Source organism: Nelumbo nucifera, chromosome 3 (assembly GCF_055504915.1).
Source record: "Nelumbo nucifera cultivar China Antique chromosome 3, China Antique-T2T, whole genome shotgun sequence".
NCBI classification, from domain to species: Eukaryota; Viridiplantae; Streptophyta; class Magnoliopsida; order Proteales; family Nelumbonaceae; genus Nelumbo; species Nelumbo nucifera.
Genome location: NC_142651.1, coordinates 89,984,643 through 90,004,230, shown reverse-complemented (window position 1 = coordinate 90,004,230; position 19,588 = coordinate 89,984,643). Strand labels below are relative to the sequence as shown.

The 19,588-nt window shown below is 37.1% G+C and overlaps 1 protein-coding gene across 1 annotated transcript; it reads right to left on the bottom strand.

Moving 5' to 3' along the window:
- Positions 1 to 1,626: 1,626 nt before the first annotated feature.
- LOC104590543 (16S rRNA processing protein RimM family) lies at positions 1,627 to 17,620 on the bottom strand. The gene is made up of 10 exons (XM_010249254.3): positions 17,319 to 17,620; positions 16,855 to 16,991; positions 16,633 to 16,767; positions 15,915 to 16,025; positions 13,970 to 14,248; positions 12,312 to 12,511; positions 9,967 to 10,261; positions 9,386 to 9,499; positions 7,640 to 7,831; positions 1,627 to 2,179 (listed from the first exon to the last, which is right to left on the bottom strand). Exons 1-10 carry the CDS (start codon positions 17,509 to 17,511, stop codon positions 1,832 to 1,834), a joined length of 2,004 nt encoding a protein of 667 aa, XP_010247556.1. The 5' UTR covers positions 17,512 to 17,620; the 3' UTR covers positions 1,627 to 1,831.
- Between the last annotated feature and the right edge of the window lie 1,968 nt (positions 17,621 to 19,588).

Genomic DNA, 19,588 nt, shown 5'->3' with positions numbered 1-19,588 from the left:
TATAAGTTTGTACCGATGTGTGTATTCGTTGTTGTAGAATGAACCTCAACCTTCTGTTGTCCATCATGATTTTAAACTTAGCTCTTAGTAAGTAATGCCGCCATTTAAGCATAGGTGAACCAATGGCCAACAATTCTTTATCGTAAGTGGAAATACCCATATTTTGCCTTGCAATCCTTTACTAAAAACTACTATGGGGCGGTTCTGCTAAGAGAGAACTGCTCCGATACTTGTGTCCCATGCATCACTTTCTACCATGAATTCTTTGGTGAAGTCTAGAAGGACCAGAACCAGGCCTGTAATCATGGCCTGCTTGAGTTAATTAATGGCACGATGTGCTTGTTCATCCCATCTCCATTCTCCCTTCTTGAGTAGTTGAGTGAGTGGACGAGCTATAATTTCATCATCAGTCCCAAGAATCCTCGTAGTGCCTTGTTGGGGCCCATTGACATTCCTTGGGCCGATATGATGTGGCCCAAATAAGCCACTTGGTCCACCGCAAATTGATACTTGGCAAGCTTGGCATAAAGTTGATGCTTCTTGAGAAGACCCATAACAATATTTAAATGCTAGAGGTGGGCTTATAGATCTCTCTACTATAAATCAAAATATCATAAAAAAACACCAAGTCAAATTGTCGCAAGTATTTCTAAAAAATCCCATTCATCAAAGCCCGGAAAGTAGATGGGGCATTGGTAAGCCCAAAAAGCATATCATATCAGTATGGTCTCACATTAACGGGCTGGGTTCCCTCAGTCAGATTTATTGCATGGTCATGGGCTCACTGTGGGGGTAAGCCCACAGGTTCTTGAAACACCTCTGGAAATGATTGTAATATTTCTTGGACTGAGGGTATCGACCAAAGCAACTAAAGGGTGTTGAAATCACGTATCGGATAACCTCATGATTTGAGAGGATTTGGTGCCCGTAATAGCATGTAAGGATATTTCTAGTACCATTTCTACAGCTTCTGGCTCACTCAAGTGTTCCCCTTCTGCCCCTTCATCTTCCTCTGGTCCAACTATTCACAACAAATTCTGAACCTTGCATTTGTGTGTTGGGACCCATACCTCATGGCTCTTCTTTGCCTGACTTTCGATGGGGCTAGCCTTCTCACCTCTAGAGTTCTGAGTTGTCACCAAATTCAGTCCCAAAGGAGGGGGTATTCTGGGTTTTGGAGTTTCAAACCTAGTACTGGCCCTCCTCCTTGTTGTCCACTCTTCCTCTAAGCTAGTTTCATAGCTCTAGTGAGAGTGACTGGCTCGAATTTTTCAACTCCAGCCCTCAGTTCCGGTTTCAATCTTACCACAAAACATCCCACCAAATGTTCCTCTGGTATCCCTCGGACCAGGTTTCGATTGGATCTGTCCAAATCAAAACCAATTTGAACAGGTTGTATGGTCCAATAGGTCCAAAGTTTTTATTAGATTGAATAGGACCTGGTCCATATGTAATGGACTCATATTGGACCAGGTCGGGTTGGACCAATATTTGGTCCATTGACAGGTGACAGCCGTATCAATTTAGTTAGATTATATATGTATAGACACAAGCTGATCTTTAGGGGCGATTTCCAATCCTAGATAGAATGAATTGAGAAAAGTATTTTTCTTTAAGCACTTCGTGTTTTGCACGCCTTGAATCAAATAATATTGATTTGCCATATGCATAGTAATATTTATCAAGGAAAACATCCTTTAAAAATCTAAGAGAATTTGTCTCTTATTACAAGTCTACAAATATACAAACCCTATACAGAGCAGAGTTGCACAAGGATCAGCTCACAGAAGGGAAGTGCTATACAACTCAGTTCGTTTTTTAGGTCAATAAATCAATCAGTAAGCTCCATTAGGCATATTTTATCAGCAGAGCAAGCATTCAAGGAGCTATATATAGAACAATGAAATTCATATGAATTAGGAGAGTCAGGCACGATATCAACCCATTCCTTCTCCACCTTCTCAACATGTGAATTTTGTTTTGCTACAGTATAGAACTGGAGTTTATCCAATTGTCTTGTAATCTTCTCCAGAAACCTCATGGAGAATATCATGTCGAAATCTTCTCTACCATCTTTGCCGCTGTTGAAGATTCTGATACCTATATCTGCTTTGCAGGAATCAACAAGCCCAAAAAATAAAGGATGACCAAGAACAGATTGCTGAACCAAGCTGCAAACCTGAATAGAAAAAAAAAATGCACATTTATAGGTTAAAAAAGTTCAAATCACAATTTAAAATCTCAAATAAACGCAAGGCAGTGTTTATATTTGTTAAGTGCACATGCTATGCACGAATGCAAGTGAAAGGTAAAGATATAAGCTGACATTATATAATCAAATTTAACTTTTATGACCTGCACCAAAACCAAGGCAAGTATCCTCATTATAATAGTATAGATAAAAGTTTTTGCTTGCTCATTTAGTAGGAAACAATATTTGATTTTCCACTATATCCAGTAATGCATGGACACAAACACCGGAGTCGGAATCCAATGCATCTAATAGTCTAACAAGGAAAGATGAAAAATCATAGACTTTCAGACACATCTATGGGAAAAGTGTGCGTGTGTGTGTGCATCATCATCATCATCCAAGCTTTACCCCAACTATATGGGGTTGGCATTTGTTAACAGGAATTCTGTCTTGCCATTCTGTTCCGTTTAATGCCATATCCATAGTTAAATTATGGGCACTTAAATCATTTCTAACTACTTCTACCCATGTCCTTTTTGGTCGACCCCTAGCCTTCAAGCCCCTTCGACTTGCAACATATCACTCATGGGTGTTGGGTGTGGTGCTGTTGGTGGTTTTTATGCACATGACCAAACCATCTTAGTCTACTCTCTCACTTTATTACTTATTGGAGCTACTCCTAGGTTCTTTCAAATGACTTAATTTATGACCCTATCCTTTCCAGTTTTTCCACTCATCCATCTTAGCATACATTTCTGCCACACTCATTCTGGACATGTTTCTTGACTGCCCAACATTCTACTCCATACAACATAGCTGTCTTTACAAATGTTTTATAAAATTTTCCTTTAATCTAAGTGGTCTTCATCTATCACATAAGACTCTGGATGCACTTCTCCATTTCTCCAACTTTTCCTGCAAAACAAGACACTCTTCAAGCTCCCCCTCAAACAAAAGTCTCCTTAATTTTGGACATCAAACCAGCTGCTCCCAAGTCTCTCATAGCACGGGCTGAGGGTGATGTCATGTTCAGACAATCTGTACAACCTTGGACATAGATCGTTCAACTTACCAACCCCAAACCAATTATCTTCCCAGAACCTTATCCTAACACCATCCCTCAAATAAGAACCTGGTTAAGTTTTTGAGTTCCTGATTAAATCTCATAATTCCTTTCCACACACAAACCCCATAAGAAGAGCTAGCCTCCCTTGGTTCCCACCCAAACCTCACTACCCCATACTTACCCACCAACACTCTCCTCCAAAGTGAATGTCTTTCCTTCTCCGGCCCAAACCTCCAAAACCACTTCCCAAGTTTAGAACCATTAGTAACAAACCTCCAAGAGTGAAATTCCAGGAACTGTTATAATGAAGGAGAGCAAATAATTAACCATTAGAGCAGACAGTATCTTTTCGATTTGGGCCTTAGACTTAATATTATTGAAAATATATTTGATTTTAATCGTTTATGTTGAATAAAGAAGTATATTAAAGTAAGTTACCGAAAGAATCTCAAAAGTAGCCAAAATCATGCAATGGCTAAATTTATCCATTACCATGAGATTTTTAAGAATGGAAATTATGATCAGAATGCCAAAGCTCTGTTGGGTGATTTCAAAGTGATTTCTGAGGTTGATTAGAGGTCACAAGGTGATTTCAAAGTGTATTGCAAATCTCCGGCGGCATCAAACGAAATCCTAGGTTCGGGGTGTACTCCTAGGCTCGGGGTGAAGATGTTTCGAGGTAGATCTCTTCGGAAAGATCAGGGAGGTGGAAGGAGATGGGAAGCTCGGAATTGGTACAGGGGTGTAGAGAAGGGGGCGAGGAGACCGAACTTCTCCTACAGTAAGGCGGTTACGGCTGGAGTTTGGCTGGATTTTGGGCAATCTGAAATCAAGAAGGTGGAGGAAAGACTGATGATATTTACAGAGTCCCAAGGCGTAGAGGCCAGAAGGAGATTCCTGAGAGATTGCTTGGTGGGAAGATTTCAGTGGAGGGCAGGTTTTCAATAAGTGGAAAAATGGGTAAGTAGATGTTGGGAGGAGGTGGGAGGAGTGAAAGTAAATAAATTAGCCGATGACCTCTTCCTGTTCATATTCTCGTCGAGATCAACGGCGGCTTGGATCATTAAGCAGGGTCCATGGAAAATGGGGAGAAATCATCTCTTTCTGGACTGGTGGGGGGCAAGCACTGGCTGCTTCTATCCGGAATCAAGCGAAGATTCAAACCGTTCAAAAACCATCTGGGTGAGGGCGTATGGTCTTCTTCTGGTACTGTGGTGCCCGAGTGTGATCAAGAACATAGGGGATGCTTGCGATGGTTTCGTGGGAACCGATGACTCCCCTGAGAAGCTTTCAACCTATGAGTGGGTTCGAATGAAGGTGATAAGTTTCGGGAAGATTCCTGAAAAAGTGGAGGTTGTTGTGGAGGAGTCGGTATATAAAATCCACATTTGGCCTGAATCGCTGTTGACGGTCCGAAGTTGGATGCAGGAGATTCATGAGAACAGTCAGTTCCGATGGTAGGGAAGTAGCTTGGACATCTCTAACACGGTGGTCTTAGAAGACGAGGGAGAAAGCTCACTGCCGCAAGAGTTTCATAAAAGTTCGTTGAGTTTCAAACCGCCACTGAGTAGCTTGCCAGAGGTCGATGGAGGGGAAGAAGATGGTTGTGGGATCAATCTGATCCGTCCACAAGCAGTTCCTCTGGACGGCCAGGATCGTCCTTAGTTTGAGTGCTTTGAATCTTGCACGCCAGAGTTAATGAAGAGAAGAAGTGGGGGCTTTCCAAGGGTGGAGGATTTAAAAATTCTTATAAAGCAGTGCATACTTTTTAGGCTTGCTAGTTTTCTTCTAAGGTTTCTTCTTTGCTTTCCTCATTCCAAAAATTGAGGGGGTTTTCAATATAAAGGACTTCAGGCCCATTAGTCTCTTGCACAGTTTCTACAAAATCTTGGCTAAGGTTTTGGCTGAAAGAATGAAGTGTGTGTTAGGCAGTGTTATCTCTTTTAACCAAAGTGCTTTTGTCCCAGGTAGACAGATGGTTGACTCTATTCTCATTGCCAATGAACTGCTAGAGTCAAGAAGAAGAGAGGGAACCCCAGGTGTTCTGTGCAAACTAGATATTGAAAAAGCTTATGATCATGTTAACCGGCACTGCTTGGATCTGGTTTTGGAGAAAATGAATTTTGGGCAGCTTTGGAGAAACTGGATCAGAGTTTGTGTTAAGACTCCTAAGTTCTCCATCTTAGTTAACGGGCAATCAATGGGGTTTTTTGGAAGTTCAAGAGGTTCGAGGCAAGGTGACCCTCTCTCTCCCCTACTCTTCATTTGCGTCATGGAAATTTTATCTCTCTTTAGCAAGAAGGCTGCTGAGAATGGGCTTTGGGAGGGCTTTGCAATTGCTCTGGGAAAAGAAAAAGTTAATATTCTTTAATTTGCTGATGACACCTTATGCTTTGTTGATGCTTCTCCAAATCAACTGGAGGTGGTGCTTGGAATTTTGAGTTGGTTTGAGGTGGTGTCTAGCGTCAAGGTAAATTTGAGTAAATCTCAGATTATCCCTATAGGTCTTGTTACAAATCTAGAAGTTTGTGTAGAAGTTATGGCTTGTCAGACTGCCCATCTTCCGGTTCAAGTACTTGGGGCTCCCTCTTGGAGCTAAATATACTTCCTCACAGATTTGGAATCCAGTGGTTTAAAGAATGAAGAAGAAATTGGCTTCCTGGAAAGCTAAATACCTTTCTTTCGGGGGGAGAGTGATTTTGATTAAGAGTACTCTTTCTAATCTACCTACTTACTTCCTCTCCCTCTTTCCTATTTCTTCCAAAGTGGCTAACAGATTGGAGCAACTACAGAAAAATTTTCTTTGAAGAGGTTGGGAGGAGGAGAAGAAGGTTTATGTTGTAAACTGGGATCAAATGTGTCTTCTTAAGGAAGTTGGAGGGTTGGGAATAAGAAAATTGAAGAAATTCAATTCTGCCCTCCTGTGTAAATGGCTTTGGAGATTTGCAGATGAAAGAAATGCTTGGTGGAGAAAGCTGATTGTGGACAAATATGGAGTGGCGTGGGGTGATTGGAGATCCAATTCTCCTATTTCAAGAGGGATAAACTCCATTTGGACAGGTATAATGAAGAACTCTAATTTATTTGAGGAAGGAATCGGTTACAACTTGGGAAATGGGGAAAGAATTAAATTTTGGAAAGACTCTTGGTGTTCTAAAGTGTGTCTGAAAGGTGCCTTTCCTCTCATGTATCAAATTTCTGTAAATCAGGATTCCTCGGTAGCTGAGAATTTCAATGTGGATGGTAACTCATTCAGTTGGAACCTAACTTGTAGGAGGCGTCTCTTTGACTGGGAAATTCAAGAGTATGCAAATCTGTTGGGCCTACTCCATAACCAGAGGATTGACCCAAACATGGAGGATGCTTGGAGATGGAAAAGGGAAGCTGATGGCAGGTTCTCTGTAAAGTCTATGTTCAGTAAGTTGATAAGTTCAGGTCAGGGAAACTTTCCGGATAAGCAGATTTGGAACTCAATCAGTCATTCCAAAGTGAAGTTTTTGCTCTGGACAATGGCTTTAAATAAATGTCTACCCAAAGTTAATCTAGTGAAACGTGGCATACAGATTTCGGACATGTCATGTGGCTTGTGTGGTGGGGCAGTAGAAACTACTGAACATCTGGCCTTACATTGCCCAGTCTCGAATTATATTTGGAGGCATTTTCTTCAAGCTTTGGAAATCAGCTGGGTAATGCCAAATTCTGAAGGATCTTCTGTTGTGTTGGCAGATTGAGGGTCTCAGCAAGAAAGGTACCTTGGTTTGGAAGACTATCCCGGCTGCTGTGCTTTGGACTATCTGGATTGAAAGAAATAACAGAATTTTTCAGGGCAAAGCTAAATCTCCAGAGGAAATGGTGCAGAAAGCCGTGGGTAAACTTCTGTCCTGGGTGTCGGCAACAGAGGGGTTTAAAAATCAGAATTTGAGTCTGTTGTTTAGATCTCAGAACTGGATGTATCCGTAATTTGTGGTGGCTCTAGGCAGCCTCTAATGGCCTAGGCTCCTTTGTACTGGTTTTTTATTTAATAAAATACCTTACCTTTTCCAAAAAAAAAATTACCAATAAAACTGAAAATTCATTTACAATTTAAACAGTTAGAATAGGAATTAATGATGTGGTTTAGATTATTTGCCTTCCATACTCAACATACTATAGAAGACAATAGGAGGTTCAACCATGGGGATTAATTTTGAAAAAAATACAACCAAATAATTCCTAGAAATTTTCTGGCCGAACATTATACTAGTACAGAGAAAACATGTAAATACAGGATTTACATTAGATATTATAGAACTCTGACAGAGTCTGTAGTACCAAATGTATATTCTAGAATTTTAATTAATTTCTATATGCAAAGAACCAAGTTCCAAGAAATGCCTAACCTGCACATACTCCACACCCATTTCACTGAAATTCTCTAGAATGTTGTGGGATGAGAGTAAGCTGAAAACTCCACCAGATCCAACTGGTGATTGGAGTATCTCCCATGGTGATTTCAGCAAAATTTTGTGTCTCTTTTTCTCCTCAGATGAACTGCTAAGAATCGGTAACCTCTCTTCCTCTAGAAACCAGACCTATGAAAATATCCAGAGGATGAAGTAATATCAGAACTCAGAATCATACAGAACACACACTATTTTAAAGTAAAATGTCAGGGAGGAAATATAAAGTCTTAGTTCTAATTAATATTGAACATTTTCAAAAAGGAAGAATATCCAGTCTATATAAAGAAAAAAAGACTGCAAGGAATTATATTAAGAATAAAGGTTTACTTTCTTTTATAAACTAAGGTCAAAGCCTTATACATTGATAAGTAGCATTCAAGTACATAATGATGAACCAAGAAGCTTTACAGAAACTGTATGTTTACCAAAAAGTGGATGTTACAAGCGACAAGCCTATATGTTAGACCCCAAAATAGGGATTTGCACAGGAGGATTTAGTCTCTATACATAACCAGCATAGAGCACTTGGTGAAACTATCATCCAAGGCATTATGATCCCTGAAAATCTAGAAACAAGAAATTGTAAGCTTGCTACAGTAATGGACATGATCTTCCTGCTGAGATGAACCAATTCCAGAGCCACTCAACTCCAGTTGCCATCTACTTGCACTGCTCGAATCAACTTCAATTCTCAGGGATAACCACCACCTTTAAGCCCTCAACCTAAGCCCAATCTGATATACACCAGGGTGATGCTTCCTGTCAAGGTTCAAAATTTCAATACGATACATCATATCGTATCGGGAGCTCTCTAATACCCCAAATAAGAATTTTGTTTTTTCAGATTTTGAGCACTTTCAGGAGGTAGGCATGTCTAAAATCAATCCCCCTGAAGCAATTAAAAAAAACTAAAAAAAAAAAAAGTTATTTATCAAAACACCCAAGACGCTTGTTCATGCGTATCAGGTGTGTCAATACTTTGAACCTTGATTCCTGTACTTGTATTCCTCAATTTATATGGTAGTTTATCATGCTATGTTAATTAGAAAGTGTGTACCTATGAATATACTATATTTCCTAAAATATCAATAAATAAATCCAATGAACTCAGTTTTCACCATTTTTAACAATATTCTAACAGTCCTGAAATCTCCAAGCAGCATTTCCACTGAAAACAAACTTTTTTTACTAGTGACCATATCAAGGAGATTTATTTTATTGAAGAATAAAAGTAAGGTAGAAGAAAAGACCTACAAAAGAGGAAGAACAAGAGACAAGAGCATGCTTACTCTCCCATCCCCTATACAAGAAATTAATGGCCTAAGCTTCAACAGAAGAACCCTAAAATAGTTCCTAACTTGTTAAATCTTCAGTACATTACATGACTTTCTATTGTATTATTTTATCCAGCATTGTGCAATGGCAACCTAAAATTAAGTAATATGAAGAAAATTGCATCATATACTAACCAGAACAGCCATACATAATCAAAACAAAGTGAAAACTGTGCAATCTCACAATAGAAAAGGAAAGAAGAACAAGTCATCATGGAAGGAACAACAAACCTAATTTCAAGTTATTGGCTGATTAAATTAGTACTTTAGTAGAAAATAAAGATACTGCATGCAAATTGTTGCAGCAAATAATATTACTGGTACCATTCAGGAGTTGAAGTGTACAAACCTTTTCACTGTCAAGAGAAAAATAATCATGATCCAGAAAAGGCTTTTTCAATGATTGGATTTCTTGAGATGGAGAAACAATAACTAGAGGTACTGAGACATGCTCTTCTTTTATCTGCAATTTTACAACATTAGTCTTAGATCATGTTACATAAATGTTGCATATATAATGATCAATATGCAGTTTGACATTATGCACATGTCGGTATGCAAAAGATAGTTATGGCATGAGGTTGACTCCAGTGGTGGTGTAAATAGACAACCATATTCACTGTCATGTATCTGCAGACTATAATAATTTAAATATAAGGGGCCACTGCTTCATTTGATGGTAAAATCTCAGGCTGACAAGTTTGAGGAACATGAATTCACGTATGAGAGCAGCCACTTTATGCAAAAAATGCCAAATATTAGGTCTTTATCCAGTCCACTCCTCCCAAGACCCTAGACAGCCGGGATCAACATTGGGTAATGGCCAACTGACTCCAAATAATTTTATGCAACAAAAGACAGAATGAGGTATATTTTCAGATCTTTATCAAGCACCAGATAGTAGCATTTGAAAATGAAAAATTATGCGACCTTTGCAAATCTTTCATCATCATGAAGTAATTCCTGAAGAAGGGAGGCATTTGATGAATTCTCTTCACTTTCAGAATCAACATTTTTGGGTATGGATCCATCTTCCTGACTGTTACTGCCACTCACTACTACAACAACTGCATGTTTTCCTTCAGACAAGAGACGAACTCCTGCTCGTTGTAACTCATGGTTTCTATCCAGCTTCTCTTTGCTCCCCCTAGGTGTGAGGCATTCCTTTGATATACTGAAAGGCCTTTTCAATTGCTTAGCACTGATGAAGTTCGATAAATCCCATCTGGTGCAAGAAGTCAAACAAGAAAACTAAAGACATCAGTCACAATTACTGAAGTACTTCATTACTTTTATTTGATTGAAAAAAAAAATCTAGTTTTAAATAAAAATAACAGCCAATTATGATAAAAATTGAAACTGGAAAATGAGTCAACAAATCATTTTACTTCCAAAAGATACAATTACAAAGAAATCATAAGTTGCTATTATTATTACTAAAATTTATGAAGATATTCAACACAGTGCAATTTAACATCAAAGTCAAGCCCATCCCATAAAGATTCATTTGATGCAAAATGATATTGCAATGTCTTTGCCTCCCTAAGATGTTCATCACCTCTTCTTTTCATTAAGGACTAAGGCCTAGTAATTAGGCTTTTAGTTAAAGACAAACTTCAGACCACTGTCTGAAATTCCAGCACTAACATACAACAACTGATTCAGCTGATGTCAAAATATTTTCATTACTTTCATCCATTTCATCAGGTAACACCTCGTGCCTCCTCTTAGGGTGCTTCATGCTTGTACTATTTTTATCTCTATTTAATAAAATACCATTCATTCATCAAAAAAAAAAGTTTTTTTCAAATAACTTTCCACTAACTTCACGATCTACAAAGATAAACCTAAATTGACTTTATAGAATATAGCATTAACAGATTTTTCTGTCTTCAAAGAAGGGAACAGAGAAAAAAAACAATTTCGTCAACAAGCTTTCATTACTAGCTACAGATCCTCTGCAATCTCAGTAGCATACTTCATACCCATTAAACCATTAAATAAGATCTCCAAAGACCAGCTAAGGTGAAGAGCTCTTTGATTATGGAGGGAAATAACCAAGTCCCTTCCCTGGACACTTTCCCAAGTGAATAACAATGTTAGAACCACATTAAAAACCTAAGATATTTGGTAGTTCTTGGCCCATGGAACTCCAAAAGCCTCATAAGTGTTTCAAATTATAATTGACAATATATCATCAGTAAGAAAGCACCACTCCATAATTTCTGTAGATTCCTATCATACTTGAACCCCACATCTCTAAGCATTGATCAAATATAAGATTAGATCATTAGATGTACCTGATTATTAGAATAGTTCCTCTCTAGCATTAAAAGACCAAGTTGAAGATTAAACAATGTACTTGTCCATCCTCAAGTCATTTAGATCATTTTGAATTTGAAAAGTACCTTGCTAAAACTGGCTTGAGTAGGAGACAATTTGCCATGAATACTGTATCATTTCATTCCTCTTGTTCCAAATGCACCAAAAACAATGGCATGTAAGAGCATATTCTAGACAATCCTGCTATGTCTAAGAACCAGGCCCAACCATCATTGAGAGAAGTGAGCAGGCATAAGGTATCTTGAATACCTATTCAAGGTCTGCAAGAACTAAGGAGTGGGCTCAAAACTTTTCCCTGATTAAACAAATGAATGAAGACCATGCAAAGGAAATTACTAAATAGCACCTCCCTATGGACAGTGAAAGATAAGATCTGATGAATGATGAAGAAAGAAACTGTCAAATAAATCTAGAAGGCTTCAAAATTTCCAATTCAAGTAATGTAGCAAAATGATCTTTGAGACCAAATATTAAGAATATTTATCTCATCAAGAAGAAAGATATTCATTTAGAAGAAGAGTATGTCCCATTGCATCAACCTTAATAGTATGCTAACAAGAATCTCTAATGAATGGCTGAGTTGGTTCATAATAAAATAGATGGATGACTCATCTATGATTTAGGATTTGAGCAGGAAAGGTTTATCTAATTAACTCATTTAAATCTCTTCAGATCCTATCACGAGGTATCAACAAACAGTGGACATGGTTAAAAACTTAAAATTTTAAAATAATGTTTTTAAAGCTTCAAAAGAATTTCAAGATGCATGATTTTTTTTTCTTGATTTTGAACAAAAAACTTCATCATCTCCTCCAAGTTTTAGATAAATATAATGACCTCCCTCAAAATATGCTGATTGGATTATAAAATGATGGATCCAATTCATATTTCATAAGATTGAATTCTTCACCATAAAATAAATTGCACTTCACCTCTCAGTGTGCATTTGAGTATTCTGCAATGCAAGTTGGAGGAGGCTGGAATTTACAGTCACAATCTGATCCGCTAGCATGCTCCTCTGTTCTTTCTCTCCAAATCTAAACCCTTCAAACAGATGTTTCTGTTCCATTTCACAGAGTTTCTTCTTTGCTGCTATGAGGCGCTGTTGGAACTTCTTTCTTTGTTTCCATTCCTGCAATGTTTTGGTAAACCAATTAATAACTAGATTATCAGGAGAGCAACCACAACAGCTATACACCCTAATGTCCTAACTAATTTGGCATGAAGCCATGACCCAAAAATCTATGACATACAGGTACCTGTATAAAGGTACCGTATTGTGTCAGATACTTCAATTTTCAGTGTAACCTCTGTTTCCAATACCGCATCCAGCTGTGTCCTCACCATATCTGGGTAACCTAGCTAAAAAATCCTAAATGGGAGTTGAAAGAGAAAAATTCTGACAATAACATTCATTCTCTTACATAAAATTTGATACAGGTAGTGGTATTGCAGTAAAATACCATCCCATTTTCTTTACCAGTAACTGATAGGCCACCTCCCCTTTAAGAATGACGAGATTTTTAGAGTCATCACCTTAACTAAATATCCCACAAAAAGCCTAGAAATACAATATTATATGCAGTTTTAGATGTGTATATCCTTCCAAATGAAAAAGAGCAGCAACTGGAAAGTTATATTTATCAATTGGTAAATTAGTGTCCTAGGGACGTCTGCTTGCGATTGGTAGTTATATGGTTTCTGTGAGGAGTGGAGGGTGGTTTTATTGAGGGATGTGTGTCTTTAAGTGCCACTAAGAATGTTGTTTTTGTCTAATAAATGTGCGGCGGCCTTTTGGAGATCAAGTGATATGGGACCAATGTACACTTATGCTCATTCTGGGCAGCCATTTTTTTGTTGGGGCCACAAAGCTCCCATGGTACTTGTTTCTTTTTTTTCTTTAATAAAATTTTCTACTTTTTTATTGAAAAAAAAAAGCAATGTCTTAGGCGTACAAGTAACTAATAGTACATGATGAAGGACACCACTTCATTTAAATTATGTCTAGGGAATATGTCTCCACAAATACAACTAATTCAACTTTAATTTTTTTTTCTCCACAGCTAACACAGTATTAAAGACAGAAAATCAAATGCCTTTACTGTTAACTCCTGTTATTAATCTTCTTATTTTAAAAAGAGTTTTGCCATTCATCTCATACACAAAAATCCAATGAACAAAAGTAGAATGTCATGAAGTTCTTTTAATATTTGAATATTACTTTATGAAGGTATTTGAATTGGTGCATGTGGTCTTTAAGGAAACTCATTATATGCAAGGCAACTCCATACATAGATGCACACAAGAGAGGAAGGCATAGTAGCTGTAATATTGACGTTAAAAACATGATACATATTCAATTTCTAGAATAGGAATTCATGCAAAATATACATTGGAATCTTGTTGTGCTATCTTCCAAATTGATATCGAGGCAGGCATTTTGTTTTTTAGAGAAACCATAATGCAAATAAAAGTAATGCCAAGACGTTGGGAAGAAGATGCTCTTGATGGTAATATGTGACAGGAATGGTCCAGAAAATCACCTAAATAACTCATAAGATATAAAAACAAATAAAGAAACAGGCCTAACCAGCTTGCGCCTTTCTTTCTTGGACCTCATATCAGAACGTAAATTCAACTCCAGAAGCCCCTTTGGAGGTGTAATATGCATTTCTCTTCTAGTCATATCAACATCAGGAACAATTGCTTCAACAAATGGGACCCAAACAAGGCGCCCAGAAATACCAGTTTCTGATTTTGATAAACCAGTTCCTACCATTCCTTCAGATGGATTAAGCATTACTTGCAAAAGGTCACCAGCACCGCTATTGAAGACATCAATGACAGTACCAACTGCTTCATTTGTGTCCTATAGTTAATATGCAAAAATTATAATCAGTGCTTATGAAAATAGAAGCTGCAAATATCATTCTTAAGGTTGTGTTTGGTTGCAGTGAAATTTTATTTGCTTTAGTATAGATGCATGGGAGTGCAAATGAAAAGAATGCAAATTCTGGTTTAATTTTGTTTTGGGATTTTACTTTATTTTGCTTGAGGTCTTGTTTTACTTCATTTTGAAACAAAAATAAGGAAAATTTTGAAACAAAAATAAATCAGAATTTGCACCCAAATCATTTGCACTACCATAATTTTGCATCAGTGCAAATAAATTTGCACTGCAACTAAACACAACCTAAGAAAAAATCTCAGAGTGACAAGATAGAAAAGGAAACAGAAAGAAGAACGACAGAAAAAAGAGGTGCTCTATAATTTCAAAGAAAAAGTATGGATTCAAATATGAGAAGGTTATATAGACATGCTAAAGACAAATAAACAAAGAAAGAAATAAGAAGTATGATGTGTACAATATCAAACAAAAGGTTCCTTTTAAGATAGACATCCTCCTATAATGGAACTTTGCAACTAACACACCACAACTTCTGACAATGTGGTTGTTTCAGACACTTTTATCATATTTCCTGACATGGATACATACCAATGCTCATCCAAAAAATTCTCAGTTAATCAAATACCTTGTTTTCACCAAGTATTTACATTTTAGTTTGTGTTGCATATCAGCCTTCCATGGTATATTGCTGTCCTGTTTATACTTGTATGAACCCAAATGTTTAAACATTAAAATGTACCCATATGATATGAAATAAACAATGAGAATCATGGTTTGATAGGGCCATTCTTTATGACACTTGTATTGTGTGTAAGACAATTACAGACGTCAATGTCCAATTCACATAGTTCTTCTTGAAGCTTTTCAGGATAATGATCACAAGGGGGAAAGCAGTGGCAAAAATCTCCTCCTCAAGAGTAAAAGAGAAGGTTTTGTAGATGCCCCCAGCTGAAGACTTCGTGAAATTAAACTTCGATGGGATTAGCCAAGGCAATCCAGGCCCCTCAGGTATAGGAGGGGTGTTGAGAAACAAGGAAGGAAACATTATGGCTCTATTCTCCAGTCCTGTGGGATCAGGGGACTCTATGAGGGTGGAACTGCTTGCTATCATGAAAGGGGTACAGATTGCAAATGAACTGGGTGTGACAAATTTGGAGATTGAAGGGGTTCAAAGCAGGTAATTGGTTGGTTGAAAGATCCAGACTTGATAATTTGGTGTTATAGGGGTGAGACAAAGAAATTTAAATGGATAACCAGGAATAACATGAGAATAAATTAGATTAGGAGAACAGCTAATGCATAGCAGATGGGTTAGCTAAACAAGGGGTAAACAGAGACAGCTTGTAATTGGCTCAGTTGCAATTGATTTCTGTATTTTCTATCTTTTCTAATGTCTAAGTGAGAGGTAGCATCTCGTGCCTCTACCTGGGATGCTTGTATTGTTTATTTCTTGTGGCTATTATATACAGTCTTTTTATTTATCAAAAAGAAAAAGGATAATGATCACAAAGGGTGAAAGACACTCATATTGGAAGAATCTACCTATTAAAAGACACTCATATTTCACTAATAAAAGTAATCAGAAAGTCACTCACTAAAGTGGATATAAGTATTATGAAGTCCAAACCTTGAGAATAACTCTCATACCAACAAGATCAGGAGTATAAAACTCGCCTTCATCCAAAACTGGCCTGTCTTCTTCTCTTACAAGTATAGTTGACCCAACAAGCTGCCTAGCCTGAAAAGGAACAAGATGAATACAAAAGAGTCAGACATACTATTGCTATTATACTATATACAACTTACTCATAGTGTAAAAAAGACATGCAAACATTCTTCAACTTTCCATGCATTTGACAACCGCCTAAAGAAAGTAATTTAAAATGAAGAAGAAGAAGGAAAAGGGTGAGGAATGAGTTAGCTTTGAATCCTGAGTAAACTTCCTTTTTCAGTTGGGAATGCAAAGTTCCAAGTGAAGATTAACCTGAAAATGTTAATTTTGGAGACATGCGTAGCTAAAATACATTGAGACCAGAAACAGTATTAAAGTTGATAAGCCTGAAAAGGTGATTTCTATGGATAATATGTAATTGGAAAAACTGAAATAAAAGAAAAAAGTTATATTAATTTTGTTTTTCAATATAAAAAGTGCTATAGAAACATCTCCCAAGCTGAAAGGGATCAATTATGTTGGCTCAGGAAATGTCAATTTTCTAACGATCAGACCTAACACTCACATAGAAGTTTCAATATCTGCAACAGGAGAGAATTTATGTCTAGAAAGGAAACGTAAAAATGACTTTAATTTTGACATCCAAATGATAACCCAGTCATGTTAAACTGACCTCTTCCACTGTATCAATTCCGTCAAAACTAACAATCCATCCCTTCTGTCCATGGTGTCCTCTTCCCTCAACCAGCTCAACTTCTCGAATTCTCTCTTTTCCAGAAACTCGGTCCCTCAACCATCTGCTTCCCGGCTGAAAACAATAAATTCCTATAAGACTAAACGAAGAATATTAATCCATATCAAACTGCTCAGCATCCCTCTTCTGAATAGCTTTTACCGTTGCAAACCGCAATTCAGGGAAATCAGTGGTGGGTTTTACACGAAGCTCTCCCTGAATCCCATGTACAGTGGATATATACCCAATTTCAATAAATTTTGATTCGTCACTGCTAGTTTCAACAGCTTCTTCAATTGCTGAAGCATAAATTCATAGAACAGAACAAAACAGCTCATAAGTATTAAGGAAAAAACAGATTAAACAAAACCCATAACAGGAAAAAAACGAAACGGAAAGACCAATAAAAAAAATCTTCGAAAGATCAATTTTTAATGGCAGAGAAGTTGAACAAATCTCGGTCAGGATTCATGAAAACGAAAAATAAAGGTGCAAGACAGATAACAAAAATTAAAACCCAGTAAACAACTTGCTAGAAAATGCATAAAAAGCGAAACCATTTCAAATCCAAAGCATTATCAATAATCATATCACTTATGAAAAGAAAATTCAGAGAACCACGTTACCAGTGCTCCGTTGAACAGGAATGGTATTTCGATAAGAAAAGGAACAACTGGATTGTAGCTTTGTCCATGGATACGACTTAGTGGAGCTCCTGCAACGATTTCTGAACAGAACTTCGACGGCTTGCCTACTGGGGAGAGGATAGAACGGAGAGAATGAAGTGGGCGAGGGAGATAGAACAGAAGACCGCTGCATGTTTCAGTCACTACTCACTACTCACTGAACGAACTCACTCAGTCAGACTGAGTGAGTGCTGAGCGACTAGAATGGAATCCGCTCAATCGTTCGTCGTTATTTGCTAAGATGATAAGCGTTTCAAGTTTCAACATCACTCAGAAATAAATAAACGGCCATGATTTGGGTAGCCCCCAATGAATTGCGCCAATCCGGTGGCTGAGGAGCCCCAATCTACGATTCTGAGATCCGATCCTATGTTAAATACTCACCTTAAGTTTTTCCTGGAATCCCCCTTGAGATCACGCCACATCGCCTTTATTCGTGGTCGTGGGACAGCCCCTACAAACGTGTCAAATTAGATCTGGATATACTTTGTTTGTACTAACCAACTGATAGATACATTAATAAAACTCCCCAGTACATTAATATTGAAATAATTATGAATAAGGTATAAATATACAAGAAATGAATACTTTAATAGTTAATATTATATGAAGAAATATATATTAGTGAAAATTATGGTCTACTCCATCTCATGAATTTTATTTTTTATTTTATTTTACAAAACTCCCACCTACCCCCTTTTATTGTGTCATTCCCCTCCCTCTCTATATAGTAGGATATGAAGATATCATGAAAATTTGGTGATAATATATCAATAAAGAGCCTAAGATACATATTATATAGATTTTTATAAATTTCTATACATAAGGTCATTAATATGTTATTATTTATTTAAATTAAATTATTAATTATTCATAATTACATAAAATATATAACTAATCTAAAAAAATATTTCAGATTCATGAGAAATATAGATGATCCAAGACACAAATCAAATGCAACTATTATATTTTAATTACAAAATAAACTATTTTCTAATTTATTATTACTTTTGTGTATTACAAAAAGAGAAAATAAAATTTATCTTATGTTTTAAATATTACATAAATATTATTGTTATTTTTAAATAATAATTATATTGTTATTAAAATGTTACTTAATCTTATTTAAAAAACATTAGATCTATTACAATTTCTAGAGTTCAACTACTATGCATTCATTAACCTTGTTGACACATTAAATCCAATTCTCAACTAATTACATTAAAAATATCTTACTTTTCATTAGTTCACTTTTCACAAAATGTATTTGACATGAACCAAATATACCATTAGTCCACATCTAATGGGATATAAAAGGTGATTAAATGCATAATTAATGAGAAGTGGGATTCAATGGATTGAATGGCACAACCACAATTAATAAACATATAAATTTAAGTTTTAAAAATATGGTTGGTATTTGTCAATATACTCAATACGAACTAATATAGACCAATTAATACAGTTGATGTTGTCCAAGCTTAGGTGGACAAGTAAAGCAGGTGAGTTTTCTTGATGAATCAGACGAGTTGTATGTGTATGAAGACAGTCTCATGGCTAGCCTTATGTTTCTCTTAGATACTAGTTGGTGTTCAATTGAACTCGAACTCAATGGTCCTTTGTAGGGATTTGTCCTCAAATCCATGGTTGGAAGGGGTGGTTCTTCTTTGAGTCTTCGAATGGCCCTTAGATACCAAGGTCACTATCCCATGCACTAAGGTGAAGACATCAAAGGTGAACATGTTGTGTAAGAGTTTGGCTTCAGTCAGGGCAATGCCCATTTGAGCAGGCTTTACAGCCTTGCATTGAGAATATCTCCCTTCTCATGTGCTTTATTTCATGGAGAGATATTCCTGATGCAAGGTTGCAAGAGGCTGTTGGGACAGTGTGAGCATGAGCTTGCCCTGACTGAAGCCGATCTCATTGTGTAAGGAGAAGAGGGACTTAAAGAAGATGGCCGGTCCTGATTCGAGTGGGCTTGTGCCAAGCTGAACCAGGTAATAAAGTCACCAAGCCATTGATTTTGTTCATTCCCTTTCTGTTTATTCTATGAGGTATTGACTTCAACTAGTTTTGCAGATTCTGAGATGGTTTTCTAAGATGATAGAGTAGGCAACTTGAGGAGGCCTAAGCAAGAAAGAAGAAATTTCCCCTTGTCTGAAAGGGAGCGTGGGCGTCGAAAGATTGGCAGTTGTTCTACCTTGACTACG